The 15,993-nt window shown below is 36.2% G+C and overlaps 1 protein-coding gene across 2 annotated transcripts in view; it reads right to left on the minus strand.

The window, feature by feature from the left end:
- LOC106947667 (cGMP-dependent protein kinase 1-like) overlaps window positions 1-15,993 on the minus strand; it is a 103,114-nt gene that overhangs the window by 32,658 nt on the left and 54,463 nt on the right. For both annotated transcript variants that reach the window (XM_015032818.1, XM_015032817.1), the window contains exons 4-5: window positions 6,187-6,292; window positions 1,874-1,937 (exon numbers count right to left, since the gene is read on the minus strand). In XM_015032818.1, coding sequence (XP_014888304.1) covers window positions 1,874-1,937; window positions 6,187-6,292 — 170 coding nt within the window. The remainder of the gene's footprint in view (window positions 1-1,873; window positions 1,938-6,186; window positions 6,293-15,993) is intronic.

The raw sequence follows: 15,993 nt of genomic DNA on the forward strand, positions 1-15,993 counted from the left end.
AGTGAAAGATTTTCACACTTACATTTAAGTGTTGGTTGCAATAACCTCCAGCACTATGTAGTATACACATTTTCTAAAGGCTCTGCTGCTTGAGGGTAAAGTGATGAAGGCAAGTTGTGACACTTTTAATAAAACATGAAAAACATTTTTGCAGCATTTAAGCAACTCAATTTAAAGTTTTATTTGATCCTTGCACACCGAGAGCATAAGCAGTCACAGAAACACTTTCCTGAGGTTGACTACCTGACATGTCTCAGTTTTTGTTTTACTGAAATATTTCACAACTTGTGAAATATCCTGGGACTGTTGCTGATAAACTGCTGAGATCAATAGCTCCTGTTAGACCAATCTACCTCACACTGTTATGTGCATTTGTGAAAACACATGATGTTTATTTTAGCCCCAACAAATAGGTTCCTCCAAAGCAAGGGAAACAGTCTGATTCATTTTACTAATCAAAACGCATTTGTGGACTAATCAAAACTAGATGAATGACTAAACAGATGTTTATAGCCTCACTTTAGCAGCACCATTTGACTTATTGTCTCAAATTAAGAGAACGCCTTTGATCATACAAAATAAAAATTAATGGTAATTTGTCTAACACAGAGAAATCCCGAAGCACTTCAAACAAAAAATTGGGTCAATTAGTATACAGATTTTTAATTACTTATAATAGAAAAGCATCTGGAGACTTATTATTTAATTTAAGAAATACTATTTTTTAAATTGATATTTGGACACAACAAAAAACAAGTAATTGTAACGTAAGAGCATGCTGATCTCCACCAAGTTCTGCAGTATTGATGCCGTAATTTATGCAAAAGGAGGTCCAAGTATTGAATTACCACAACTTTCAGAAGTCTGATGTTTTTTTGTTTAAAATCTATTATGTAATATTGTAAATTTCTGAGACTCAGAATTTTATTTACTAAACATTTTAACCTTTAGAACAATTTCACTTTAAATATTTTATACTTTGTTTATAATTTAATAAGGGGCTTTTTTTTTGCATGAACTTTCAACAATTTAATTGCCTCAGTGTAAGCACTAATACTCATTTGTAAATGTAGAAGTGTTTGTGTTTCCTCTCCAAACGTTTTTCTGGAAAAAAATATCAAGCAAATCAGACTAAAAGAAGCTGGCAAATAGAATATGTGTTCACATTTGTGACAAAAGGGAGAGCATTCTTGTCAACTAGTCTTTCTTTGGGTTTTTATTTCAGGCAGGAATTATTCACTATTCATTAGTATTTGAAACAAATAAGATCAAATAATCTTAAAAGCAAGTTGATATTATTTTTCATTACATTGTTTTTACATAGGACAAACATAAAATATCTCGATCTGCATTTGAATTGCATTATCATATGATGCAAAGTCTTTCTTAATTTTCATGAAATCTATGATTGATGCATACATTAAGCTAATCTCTCCATCAGTGTGAAGTAATGGGAAAGCAGCAGTGAAAGCGACCAATGATGCTTTCCTCAGACCTCACACTTCAGTAAGAAAAGGAAAAAAAAAAGTCATTATAATAGGATTTAAATCATAATGAATGCCAAAGTGCACCACTGAATGAAACACACAGATTGACTCATCTTGCAAAGCTTGGTTGAAAGTGGAATGACATCTGTCTGCAATATAATTAATTCTTGAACAGATTAAAGTCCACCACCTAGTTGGTCAGCAAATTAGTTCAACATCACCACAGCAACTATTAAACAAACTTAATAATCCCTAAACCGCTTTCAACAAGTAAACATGATCAGAAATTAGATTTTATTCTCTAAATAAAACAAAGGTGTGAAGTAAAATCTGCTGAGGTAAATGTATGACTTGTGGGTTTTAAGATAGATGGATCGACTCCGTACCTCTTCAAGGACATCAGCGAGCTTGCTCAGAATGTCTTCCTGTAGGTCATGAAACGTGGGGACACTGCAGAAGACAAGAAAGGACATGTTTTTAACAGGATAGTGTAAAATTCAAATGTTTTGTCATGTACATTAACCCGCTAATCCACTTAGAAAGTTGCCGTTAAAGTAAATAAGTTTAATCATCTGAACTCCAGGGCCATTGTTTTACATAATGACCTGTGATGCCCTCAAAGAAGGACCTAGGAAGATCCTTCACACTGCTCACTCTCACACTCATCAAAGATTTTAAGAGAAAAGGTCAGATCACTCACTCAATTGCAAGGAAAATAATTTACAGAAACAAATATTTTAAACAACTTACACAGTATTTAAGGCTCGCTGTCCTAGCAACTCTGGCCTGAGGTCATACTGTGTAAAGTAAGAGGTCTCCAAGACCTCAATTTTGTAATTCTTTTTGCACTCCCAGGTAACTGTGGTAACTGATGATGCAAAAGCACATAAATCTGCAGTCAAACAGAGAGTGGACAAATAAACCAGCAAGGGGGGTCTGCCAGGAAATATGCTTGCTCTGTCCAAAATGACCATTAGAGCAAAAGTGCAGTTCATCACTATTGGAGTTAGGTACAGTGCGCTTTGGACAGTGACAGACAAAGCATTTCTAACAACAGAATTATATGGCACAGATTAATGACCACATTTTAACAAAACAGCATCACACCGGTAATGCTACTGTGTACAAATGGTGATAAATTTGGAGGTGGCTCTGCCACTTTCCAGAGAGGGAAGCTTCCAGGTCTGATTTATTGTAACAACGCATAGCTCATTTTGAATGAGGGTATACAGACAGCGTAATGATTTTTACCTTTGGACCATATCTACAAGAGAATGGCTCCAAAAGATAAATGTGAGTAGATAGAACCAAATCCAAACGAGGAAGAGCACTTAAATGAAAACTTTGCTTGAGAGATGGAGCACCAGTTTTGATGACAGGGAGAGTTTCTGCAAGGTGCCTTCGTTTGCTAAAAAAAGGAACAAAAGAACATAGTGTCTGAGACTTGGGGTGTATTTACAATGTAAACCCTTATTACAATAAATCATTGATATCAAAGTACAACTTTTTTCTATAGATTTTATATACAGTCTGAAGCCACCCATGATTTGGTCCATGAAGCTAGAATTTCTATTAAAGCAGTTATGAGTATGAGTCTTTTGGCCCATGTAATTTAATTTTTATTTTATTATTATTATTTTGGGAGGGATATGAATTACTTAGCAACCCATCTTCAATCCAGTCTTTCCAGATGATTATTTTTAGAAAATCAGTTTAGTGTTTCTTCAGCAACTGACCTATGAGTCATTCAAGAACAAAAATAATTATCAAACTTAACTGATAAACACTGTTTTGTGAACACACAACAGCTTCTCAGCTGGCAAATAATAATAATAAACCGTAACCTGTAGGAAAAAAAAATATGCAAGTTGTGGAAAAAAAAAAGATATTAATTGAAAGCTTATGGACATGAAACCAATTTTAAAAGGACATGAATATTGTCAAATATCAAAATGAATAAATTAAAACAGAAGAAAAGACAGTTTAAGACCTTGTGTGAAAGAGTAACTCATATACCCCCCCAAAAAAAAGTCACTCTTAAAAGAACCGCTGAAGGTTGCAGCCCATCATCTACGAATCCATCCAATCGCCCAACCGTATTAGCAAGGTAGTCCATAGAAAGCAGGAATAGAGAAAAGAACTCTTTGTAGCTAGATTTCTGTCATACATGCATTATTATATTCTTAAAGTATGCTGGTGTTAATACTGCCAAACATACATGGCAAGATCTGTAGTTACAGCGTAATAAAATTAATATATCAGCACGAGGTTGTGATGTTTGTTCCGGTGCTTCCAGGCAGCTTATATGGAGGCAATCTGTCTGTTATTGAGCGAACCAAATAAAACAGAGCTAATGTTTATCAAGAGGGAAAGAAAATAAGCCATGTTGCTGAACAAAGCCTTATCTTCCCATATCATCTCTTCCTCTTAGTTTCTCCAGCTCCCTGTCACCCGCCACCCACCCTGAGCTCATTTTCCATTTTTTATTACAGTAATCTTAGCCATCTTGTCTCGGCCTCCAGACCCTGGCCACTTTGCTGATCTACATGTCTCCAGTTCCTCCACAGAAACACTGGATTTACTAGAGAGGCCTTGAACAGAGGCGGCCCAACTCTACGTGAATTATACAGAGTTTGAAATGCTGGAGCTACGAAGCATGTCGACGCAAACAAAACGCTTCTGTTGTACAACTCTGATCCAACAGCTTCATTTGGGGATGGGTAAGTAGCTGGACAGCACCACTATATATATATTTTTTTCATTTATGCAATTGTTTTGTTTACGTTGACATTTCTAATTTCATAACTCAACTCATTGCGAGAGATTGCGATAAACCATAAAATAGGTTTTCCTCTGTGCCTCTAAACTAAGCAAATTATGCAGACTGTTCTCAAAGGCTTTTCTCTTCAAAGTGGGAGGGGAAAAGGTTGAGTGTTAGCCCACCAACTCTAAAACTTTCAGTAAAGAAAAAATGTGTTTTGTAAATTTGCGAGCGATTGTTCACTCAGTGTCACCCTTACCTTTCCTCTCACAATGCGTGAAAGTGATTTCAAAATATAAACGCTCGGAAGCGGCAAAAGCTCCTGACGAGTACACTCAGCAGCTGTGTTTGAAATCATGTGGGATCAATGTTTCCAGAGTCTTCCTCCTCCACAACTTATAAGTGCAAATATGTAATTTTCACAGCAGTTAAAGGGCGGGTGTAGGCTCACAGCAACCAGTCCGCTTTTGTTGTTGGCTAAAACCTATAAGCTCTTTTATTAGATCTTCTTCCGAGGAGCGCAAAGGGAATATAATTATGAGCTTATTAACAAATGCTACCATTAATCTCTGATTTCCCCCAAGACACCCGTCTATAAACCAAACATAGAGTAGATCTATTAAATATTTACTCATCTCTCAAACTCTTATGTAAGACCTGTGGGGAGAAGAGAGCTGCCGTTCTGTACATACCTTATCCTATCTGAAAGAGGTTGTAATTGTTTTGAGATTTTTCAAGTCAAAAATGTGTTTTAATTTCTTTTTAAAAGAATCTTTGAATTCTTAGGTAAGCAATTACATTCTGTTTGTTCTACAAATATGAATGTTTTCCTGTTTTTATTTGATGGAGGGCTTTCTGTGCAGCTTACTGCAGATAGTGAATTTCCAGGATGAAAAAAAAGACATTTCTTTTCTGCAAGATGTAAAAAAAAAAAAAAACATGGGGTGGGAAATTTTCACAGTGGTTAATGGAAAAAGCGTTTTGTATAGTAAATAATTTTTTTTATATACCGTTTCCTCTTTGCAATCAGGTATATTGCAACTCTTAGCAAGCAACGTTGTGTGTATTGACTGAGAATAAATTAATAAAACCATTTTATTTCAAGTAAATAATCATTTGAAGTACATGTGGTGTGCATTATGCGTGCACGAAAACATTACTTCCAGCAAACATAAGCAATTTCTATCTACTTCTTTGAATCAAGTTGCACTTGTTACCTTGCTGTAAGTATCACTTGAAAGGAAAAACCAAACAGCATATTGACAGTTTGGGGGTTTATTAACATTGTAGCATTGTGAGCAACGGCAGAAATGAGACATTAGCTCATTTTAATATGTATTGTTCCCTTTCATTTGCCTTGGGTCAATAATTCACTTCAACAAATATGAGCAGTAGTGCATATAAATGATGTAAGTACATCATCTAAGTCATAGTAATTAAGGGTTACGTGTAAAAGAAGAAAGGTAGCACATAATTTCCCTAATTAGCTTGAAAATCAAAGCAAATTAAAGCTGAACAGAAAAAAAGCAGGTATATAAGCGATTTATAACCTGATTGTGTCCCTCCTTCTGTCCTTTGATGCATATTTCTTTTATCTTATACTTCATGCTCCGGGAACCTTTTTAAATGATAATAAGCTCCTCTTTAGAAAAGTGGTTAGTGCTTTGTCGCTTCTTAACAGATAGGAACGCCGACGTTCTAGGAGAAAGACACAAGATATGCCTTTCAGATGGTCAAACGACGCCGTCTCTGTAGTTAGTCATCAGAGTTATTGCAAAGAAAATCAAGAATTACAAATTGTTTGAGAAAGAGTTCACACACACACGCTCACACACACTACCCTGAATTCATTTTGTTAATTCATTCATTGAATTTCAGATCAAAGACCTATTCAGACTGTTTCCTGTCACCGTGAAACAATACGCAGCGGTTGCTCACCTTTTCAGAAACTCCATATACTCCGTGTGTTTAATGAGGCCCGTCCTCATCATGATCGTCTGAAAGCATTGCCGGTCGATGGCCCACAGCTTCACATTTGTCAAGGCTGGAAAGAAGACCACACACAGGTAAAGCCATGAAAGACAATTTCTGTTCTCTGAGAACCAGAATAACACAAAGATACATACAGTTTAAGCATATTGCATTAACTGTGGAAGAGCCTTATGCTTTGTGTGTTCACAAAACAAACGGATACGCTGTGAACTTAAAACAGAAGAGAAATCAACGTTAGTAGTTTAACCCAAGACAACCAGAACTGCTCCTTGGAGGTGTTAACCTTTACGTTCTGTTGCAGTGTGTAAAAAGAACGACCGTCCATGTGTTTTATTTCACCTTAATTCTGGTCTGGAGCACAAAAAGAAAGTTCTGTATAATTTTTTTTTTTTTATCATTCCCCTACCCAGCAGTTGGGAGTTAATTCGTGTTACTGCACAGCTGGCTTGCCTCGAGTAATGCTACAACATTTAAATTGGTCCAGGGTCATGATTTGACTGTGGAATATTAAATTTTTATTAGTTTAAGCCCCTGAGTTGGACAATTACTCCTTGTTCTAGGAACAATTATCAAAATGTGTGACATGACTGAAAGTCACTCTGATATTCTTACGAAACATTTCAAAATTAATTATTCGCAAACTGACTGTTGTCTGTGCTGGTCCAAGGCAGCGGCAGCCCAGTACAACATGCAGGGCAAATTTTGGCTAAAGTGGTGCAGGTTGTTTTCTTATGTAAATTTTGAAACATTTTTGCAGCATTTTCAGACTAATCTGTGAGAGAAGCTGGTGTATTAAACACCCTTTATTTTCTTATTTTCTTTTACAAGAAAGTAACAGTATTTTTCTACTGTTTTTGTTTTTACAGTATTCAAACTTACTTTTTTCAGTGCCAGCAGTGTGTGCTGTTATCGACACCAGTTTTTTAACAACTAAAGAGATCTTGAGCTTTACACTTTGTTACTGAGCAGAACAAACAAATCATCTCATGATCAGGCCAAAGTAGTTAGAGCTGCATTTAGGGAATTGCTATTAATCACGTTACTTTAATTCAGAAATGACCAAACTTGATTTTTTTTTTTTTGAGACTCAAATCACATTTTGCAAAGTGTGAAAGTATTTAAGTATGTACTTACAGCCAGCTAGAAATCTCCATTTCTAAAACTCACTACAGATGTGTCGAAACGCTCAGTTCCACTTTTTCTCTTCTCTTTAGTTTATATATTAATGATCACCACAGTTGTAACCTTGTGTGTGTTTTCGAACACACAGTTTAATTTAATTTGCAGGTGGTAGGGCAATGACTTTTTTTTCCAACATGTCTTGTTGTTTTGAGTCTTTTACTGCATGGTTGGATAAGTCGGTTCTGATATTGAAACACTTAAAGCTGCATCAGCGTGCCGTTTCCTTGAAAGCTCAGTCTCTGCCTTACATGTAGCCACACATGAAATATTAAATAGAACCAAACTTCTAAGGAGTAAAAAAAAACCATCAGAATCTTGTCCATTTGCCATCTTTCTATCTGTTGTTGATTCACTCAGGCACGGATTTTTAAAATTTCAGTTTTTGAGATTCTTTTCATGGCGTTAAGCCTCAACAGCTGTTTTATTTTCTTTCTTTTGACTCCTCTGTCATCATTTTTGATCAGAATATGTTTCACCTGAGCAGATCACTGGCGTAACGTGCTGTCTCTGTTGAAATCCAGGCCGCGTGGGGTTTCATCAAAGCAGTGGACCTCTAACCCACAGCTGAAAGTCTTTTTTTTCCCTTGAATTCAATTTCGTTTTAAATTAGACATTGACTTGTTGAGGTGGAACCTGAACAACAAAAAGTAAAAAAAAAAAAAATTAATATTTATCTGGCTGATTTAATTGTAAAATTACTTCAGTGCTTCGTCTTATTGCTATCTGTTTCATATAAATTATCCACATTCATTTTTTTAAGCAGCATCTTCTGTGGGACAATAATGTTATTTCAGCTTCAGCGCCTCAATTGTGCATCTACTCAATAGTGGTTTAAAAAGTGTAATAAATCTATGACCTGATCCACCACAGCATACAGAAAACCCCAGGGGTGACAACTGGGCACAAGGACAAAAAAAAAAACTAGTTCAGATAGCAGACTACTTGTTATTTTGTTCGAGTGTTGCTGCACCCTACCTCATCCTCCAGGCGTGAAATTTCTCAGAAATTTAAAGATAAAAATTGCTTTTTTTTCCTGATAACCTCTGGAGTTTATTGATTATAGAGGGATTATTTTTATCTTGCTGACTCAGGTATTGAAGTCGTCATGTACAAGATGGGGGAGCAGTGGTTTGTTTAAGTAATACTTCTAAAAAGAAAAAAATAGAAGAAGAAAAGAATGCATTTGGATTTAAATAGGAAACAGCCATACCAAACTCATAAGTAAGATTATTTTACATGGAGGGTTTCCTATTCATACATAATTTCTTTAAAAAGTTTGATTTTTTTTTTTTTTTTTATACGTGGATCAATGCTTGCATTTGTCTGATGACTGACGAGTTGAACTCGGAAAATCAAATGCAATTTACTGTTCAAACACATATCAGTAATTTTAATGTATGGAGAAAGTTATTTTACTTGAATAATGCGAACCAAAAAGTGAAAGTCATATCATACGGTATATGGTATGACTTCAGGTTAATATAAAGTCTCAAAATACAGGTCTCAAAAGTTACAGGAGAACACTTGAAACGTACTGTGTGTGTGCAATGAAGAGATGTTGTAGCTGAGTGTTACTTTCTCAGCTTAATTAATGAAAAACGTGATATTTTTTATGGTATTCCAGTTATTCGAGATCCACCTGCCTTGTCTTTAAGGACACATTCCCTGCCTCATTCATGACTTGAATCTTGCTATAATTTGACAGCACTTTATAATTAGGTCAAACCACAAGAGAAATGCCCTCATTACAGAAAATGACACTGCTGTCAGATAGATACTGTTTCCTGGAGAAGATATTCTAAGACACAAAACGAGACAAATCTCAGAATTATGTAGAGATACAAGCACACGAATACACGTTTTACCTGTGAAATCGCACACATTGCCTCGAATCCTAAACATAGCGTCTAAATTTATTTTCCACAATGCCACATTTCTCCTTCCCCTTTTTCAAGTGTGTTATTAGTGTCCAAGTGTGTTATTAGTGTCAGCCATAACTGGATCTGGTTACACCTTATCTAATCAAAAAGGTTATTTGGACTGTTGCGATGCGCAAAATGGGGACAAATTGCCCCAACTCGGAGCACAGACCCAACAAATCTTGTGTATAGAAATAGGTCCGAGGAGAGAAATGATTTGACCCAGAAGCAACGTGAGTGGGAGGTCAGACATTATTGGCAATTGTGTAGTGTTTGCAGTGAAGTATTTGGGAAGAAAGTGGGAGTGTAGAGCGCTGGGAAATAAGATATGTCGGGAGCTCGCAGCGCACAGCAGTGGGTAAACATATTTTTTGAGGACTTGACTAAATTGCGGTGAGACTCGGGGAGCTAGTTAGCTTGTTCTGAAGGTACAGATAAATATGAGTGCTCAAGGGTTACTTACTTACTTCACAGTTTGCGTCTGTGGATCTGTGCCAGCACAGCCTGAGCAGGACAAATATGAAGATGTGCATCAACAGCATTTATAAATATCCTAGGACTTCCCCCATGTATGTGGTATACAGAGTATAAAGGACAATACATGAGTATCAAACGTGATTTCCTTTTGTTCGTTACCCTAATGTTCCCCTGAATACTCAGGAGGTTGAATATACGTTAAACATTGGAAATAATTTCGTAATATTTTGGAATTCTTTATCATGCATAACTTTTTCGTCCGTGCCGTGTACGCAGATTATTGCATATGTTCAGAAAATTGTTGTTGGCATTCTACGTCGTGTTTGTTCCTCGTTCTTGTTGTTTGTTTTCTGGATGAAACAGATATTTATGTGCAGGGTGAATTCTCCGTTAAGTTAATTCATCTCTCCCGTTTCTTGTCATCTGGAGTTCTTTCTAATTTCCACTAAAACATGCTAAACTCATTTCTTAACTCCATCTTGTTGACAGGCGTTCAACATCTATTTCCCTTCTGTTTTGGGAAACTTCCTCTAATATATTTTTGCCTTAGAATGGATGAAAATTAAAAACTATCCAATGTTTTCTTATTCAAGTTGCCTTCTTCAATTGATCAACAGTGTGGTTTGTTTGTACTGCTAAAAATGTTCAGCCTCCTACCCATGAAGTGTTAAATTATAAGTATAGGAGACATTGCAAATGAAAGGAAGCAAGCAGGAAAAAGATACATGCAGAGGAAGCAGTTACTCCTGTATTCAGTTCAATCATAACTCACTGTAATTTTGTTTAAGATAAAGAGATTATGCAAATGTGCCACGTGTGTTAGTTCTTGTAATGAAATTATGGCTAAAATCACATAAACATAGGAGAAACCATTTTAATGATTTATTGTACTCCTGACATTTTACATCCAGAGATTATTATGGAAAGAAAAAAAATCCCAAATTAGTCTCACATTTCTCACAATTTTATCACAGGTATTAAATATATGAAAGTCTATATGTATTGCTATACATTGTCTACAAAAGCCAAGGTTTCTACAGTATGATTTAACGTTGAACGGGTGAATAAAAAAGTGTCAGAGCTAGAAACGTGAAATATTTTGTGTGTGCTAAAATATTATTGCATATGGGTAAAACTGGTATTTTTCACATAAAATGGTTTATTTCAGTTAAAATATTACAAGTCCCGAAAAAGGACTTTCACATCTTACTGTGTTAAAGGATGCAAAACATGCATTCTAAGACAAAGTTTCTGTCTCACTTCCTCATCACACCATTGGCTGTGAAATGATGTGATTTTCTATCTGCCTTCTGCAGCAGGTGATTTTACAATATTACTGTGGGGATTATCCAATTGCGTGGAAAAGAAAATGTACAGCAAAATCTCAAATGCAGCTAAAAATGAGTAGTTTGCATACTGATGCTTGGTCATGATCCACGTTGCACTTGTGGATGATTAACTTGGAGCTGCCTGGCTCCTAGAGACACAGTTTTTGTCTCCAAACTAATTAATGAGAGCAACAGCCATAAGAGTTTTCTGTCAGGAACATTGTTTTGACGCTTAAATGGTTTTAAATTCTGATTCTGTTAAACTATTGCTTTCAACGTCACGAAAGAGATCAGTGAATGTCCTGCTCTTGCTTTTAATTAATTGCTCTTTCATCATTTTCTCTTTTTAAAGAACTTGTCAACATGAGTCTATTTTTTTTTCCCCCTTCCTGACTTTGACAAACAATCGTACACAAACAAAGCCACAAAGACACAAAGCCACAGAGTGATGTGAACTCTGTGTTTTGTTTAGGAAAGTCTCACAGGAATACGGCTGTCAGGGCTGGGGGTGGGTGGAAGAAAGTAATCTCCTTTCCCCTAAAGTCATTAATAACATCAGCCAAGTTTGATTATATCTACATGAGCTCTTTAGAGCGTGAGAAAGCAGGACAGGTCATTTACTAAGAGCGGCAGAAACTCCTGGGGGTAAAAAAAATAAATAAAATTGTATCAATGATCCACGTAGTCATTGGTAAAATTTGAATTATAAGGTCGTAGTTGAAACAGCAGGAAACCAACAAATGCATTTGTTTTGTGAAGCTTTTCGTATTTCAGGTAATCTCTCCACCAGTCTGATTAACAAATAGTTACTTTATGTTGGGGCATGAGCTTATCAAAAAGATTCAGGAGAGCAGGGTTTTCCTCAGAAAACTTGCGAAGCCCGGTGGTCGGGGTGCCGAGGCGGTCCACCGTGTTTTTGTATAAAAAGATGTTAAGGTAACAGGAAAATTTTAAATATCACTTGGTAATTATATGTTACTGGCAAACATCCCCAGTGAAACACTACTTAAACCCACAACTAGTCTTAAAAACAACAAATCAAAATACAACAATTAAAATGAATATCAATTATTTGCACTTTTGTTTAATCCAAATTTGGTCAGCAGCTCCATCAGGTCCACCACACATTAACTCTGTCTGACTAAGTGGACAAAGCATTTTATATGGTTTGATGCATTGTGTAACCAGAAAAATAATACTAAAAATAATACTAAATATAATAATATAAAATCAGTGTGGTGCATTACAGACAGGAGCGAAAGTTCCTCACCAGGCTGAACCTGCATGATCAGGTTAGCGCTGGTTCGTTAGCTAATACACCGGCCAACCGGGAACACATAGATAAACTTTATCAGCCCAGGCAGAGCTGGGCGCTGGGCAGCGTGTTGAGATGGAAAAGCCGCACAAAATAATTTGTCCACAAATATAAATCATTCTCACCGCTCGCTCAACGTGCCTCTGAAAGCCCAATTACAAGTTATTCCTGCAGTTCACGTAGAGCTGCGCAACCAGAGCTAACTAGAGTGGGGTTTAAAGTCCTACTTTAATCAAAAACTCTGGAAAGAATCATAATTCCTCACAGGGGGTGGATGTAAATATCCATATAGGTCACCCTGTGTCCAGTTTGAGTGAAAGGCGCGCGGGATCCGCGCTGAGGTAAACTTAATCCAGCTACTGCGGCGCGCAAAGCAACGCGCAGAGGCGCCAGCGATGTGATTGGTCCGGCTATAAATGCATAAACTACAAACCTATCTTCTATAAACATATCTTTTAGGAATAAATCTGCTCCGCCAGTGAAACGCTCAGAGCAACAGAGACGCTTGCAATCAGGCTTAAAAAAACAAACCAAAAAAAACAAACAATTATTTAAAATTATTATTTTCCTAAAAACATAAACAAGAAAGGCTTAGCCTGGCGGTAGCGCTAGTAAAGGATGGCGGGCCGCCAGGTATATAATACCCTGGGAGAGTATATAAAAATGGGAAACATCATTATTTTTAAATATAAAAAAGAGCAACACATTTAATTATTGTTACATTAAAATGTGCAATAATATCTTATGTTTCTCAAAAAGTTTTTATTTCCTACATTAAGTGAAACAGAATTTTTTTTTGTTACTTCCTAAACGTACCTGCCTTAAAACCGGGTCTGTTTTAGACTCCAACTCCATAATACAAACAAATTTCTCAAACTTTTGCTGTCAGCATATCTTCACTGGAAAGTCATGCATTTCAATTGACATTGTATTACCATGAAAGGCCACAGTTGTTAAAATGGCATGCTGTTTGTTGAAAGAAGCAAACAATCTCATTTATTTCAAGGTTTCATTCTTTCACATCTTCAGCATTGTATTTCTAATTTTATGAAAGAGAAGCATTATGTGCTTTTAAAGAGGAATCTTTTGTACGCTTTGAAAGAAATTCTTGAGGTAATTTGAAAAACTACCTTCACTCGTTTGGTTTTGCTATTCATTTCCTTAAAACCGTCACTGAAAGTCCACAATTTACAGTTCTACATGGACACCTCTCACGGATGCCAGTGTCAGAATATACATTTATTCTGTTGATGATGCAATTGGATATTTTTTTTCAAACACTGGAGAAATGATTTAACAACCAACTTCAAAAACAAAATCTTGAACAGGAACTAGGAGCACAAACTTGTGGTTTTTATTCCAGAGTTTCAGAAATATGTGTGAAGATTCAAATGTAATTAATACAGCTGCACCAATATTTTGTTCAAACTCCCTTTGCCAACTAAATCTCAACACAACACTGTGTGAATAATGAAGCAATTGTTAAGCATGGTGATGGCAGCAGCATGCTGTGGTTATTTCACCATCAGCTGCACAGATGCACTGCAGGGGGTGAAATGATGAAGAACCTCAGCTTAGCATCTGACTCAATGGTGCCTAAAAGTGATGCCAAATTCTAATATATGTTTTTCTACCTTTAAATGTGCAATAACAAATTAAAGACATAATATTTGAATATAATGAACAAAGCAGTGTTTTTGTGGAGAAAGTCTCTGTAAATCCGGATTAAATACGGTTTCCATATTTAAGGAAAGGAATTCTATTTCTGAATGATTTTTTTTTTTCCTATAAAGAGTTTTGAGGTTACCCTTTGAAAACTCTTGATGTTTATTGAATGGATGCACCAAGATCTGCTTTTGAAAGTGACTGGATGTTTTGAGGGTCTTGTCTGACATCACATTAAAATGAAAGCAAAAAATGTGCCAATGAATTGTTTGTCCTCCACTTATAATCTGTTATTATCTTCCATATTAAGAACATTTGTATCTCTCAGCACCTTTTCAAATCATTACAGTAAACCGTTTGCCTTGTTTATTTCTTTTAAAATGTTCATTAACTCATTTGTGCGATGACTTGTGGTCAGAGGTGCACAAAAACCTTTGAAGGGCTGCAAACGGGCCAAGGGTGGCACCTTCGACGACACTGATCTAGTAGGTGGAAACGCTGGGTGCTCCAGCAGGACAATGATCCTGCATCACATCAAACTTTGGAAGGACAGGCTAGCATTGACCTTCTTGAATGGGCCTGTCTTATCCCTAAAATGTAGGAGCAATGGATAATAAAGCAGCTCCAATTCAATTAACCCTTTCTGCCAAGAAGAATTGTCACATATTGCGACTCTAACAGAAAACTCACGGTGCCGAGGCTTAGGTTGCTAAGAGATACCAAACTAAAAATGTGTTCGAGATTAGATGTATAATCCACAGGAAATCTAAATTGAATTTTTGATATCAAAATTCAAATGAGCTATTTCACCCTGAAAAAGAAAGAAGTGCCTTGTGTATGCCTTAGCTGTACAGAAAATCTGCAATATACAGAACTAATGAGAACCAGCACAGAAGCAAACAAGAATGCTTTACGATAATAAAACAAGCAATATGGTTTGGATAACAATGGTAACAAAGGGTGGTTGGCTAATCACTATTACGAAGGCACTTGTCTATAAAGGGAAATACTGCACAAAATTAAAGATAAACTGGATCTTCAGAGCAATGGCCCTGAAAGGTCAAGTGAACGTGCAGGTTATTGCAGAGGGGACAAGTGTATCAGGTCCAAATGTCACACAAATCCATCTTAAAGTTCATCAGGAATGTAAGCATTAAATATAAATGTTAACCTTATGCTGGTGCATGAAGACAAGTCGGATGAAAAAGTCAGAATTCGTTAGCATTGATCCAATCTCCTGGAAAGCTAATGGAACTTGTGCAATTGACTTTTTGCATGAAGCAAGAGTGATATGGTTTTTAAAGTTTGGTGATGAGGAGAGTTGCGACGACAATTAGATTTAGATTGAAATGATAAATCTAATTATTGGATAGACACTGTTCATGCACCCAAAATGCGAACTGCAAGGACTGGGATAAACTGCAAAAGCACTGATGTTCATTTTAGTGGCATGGCATATTTGTGTGAATTTGTGTATCAGCAGAATGACATTATATGAGTAGAAGGAGTTAAACATCTAACACAGAACATGCAATTGATAAAATAAATAATGTAAAAGAATTAGTTATCTTTTTTTTTTTTTAAAGTGGCTTTGTAATGTGTTGAGAACATTTATTTAATCTGAAGTGATCTATCTAAGCTCTGCCAAGTATCCCTTACTGTATCCAGAGCTGTAAGTGATAAGAAAAACTTTTGTGGAAAAAAAGGAAAAGCTATTTTCCTTCCCCTGTCTAGTGCACCTTAACATTAATCAAAAACTTACTGTGTTCCATATAAATTGCCCTCTTATTGGTTTGTGAGATAAATTCTAATTATTTATTGTCTTCAGCATAATGGATATTCAACAAGAAACCATTTTCACAGAGGA

Source organism: Poecilia latipinna, unplaced genomic scaffold, assembly GCF_001443285.1.
Source record: "Poecilia latipinna isolate Pla-1442-1.1 unplaced genomic scaffold, P_latipinna-1.0 Scaffold252, whole genome shotgun sequence".
Lineage (NCBI taxonomy): Eukaryota > Metazoa > Chordata > Actinopteri > Cyprinodontiformes > Poeciliidae > Poecilia > Poecilia latipinna.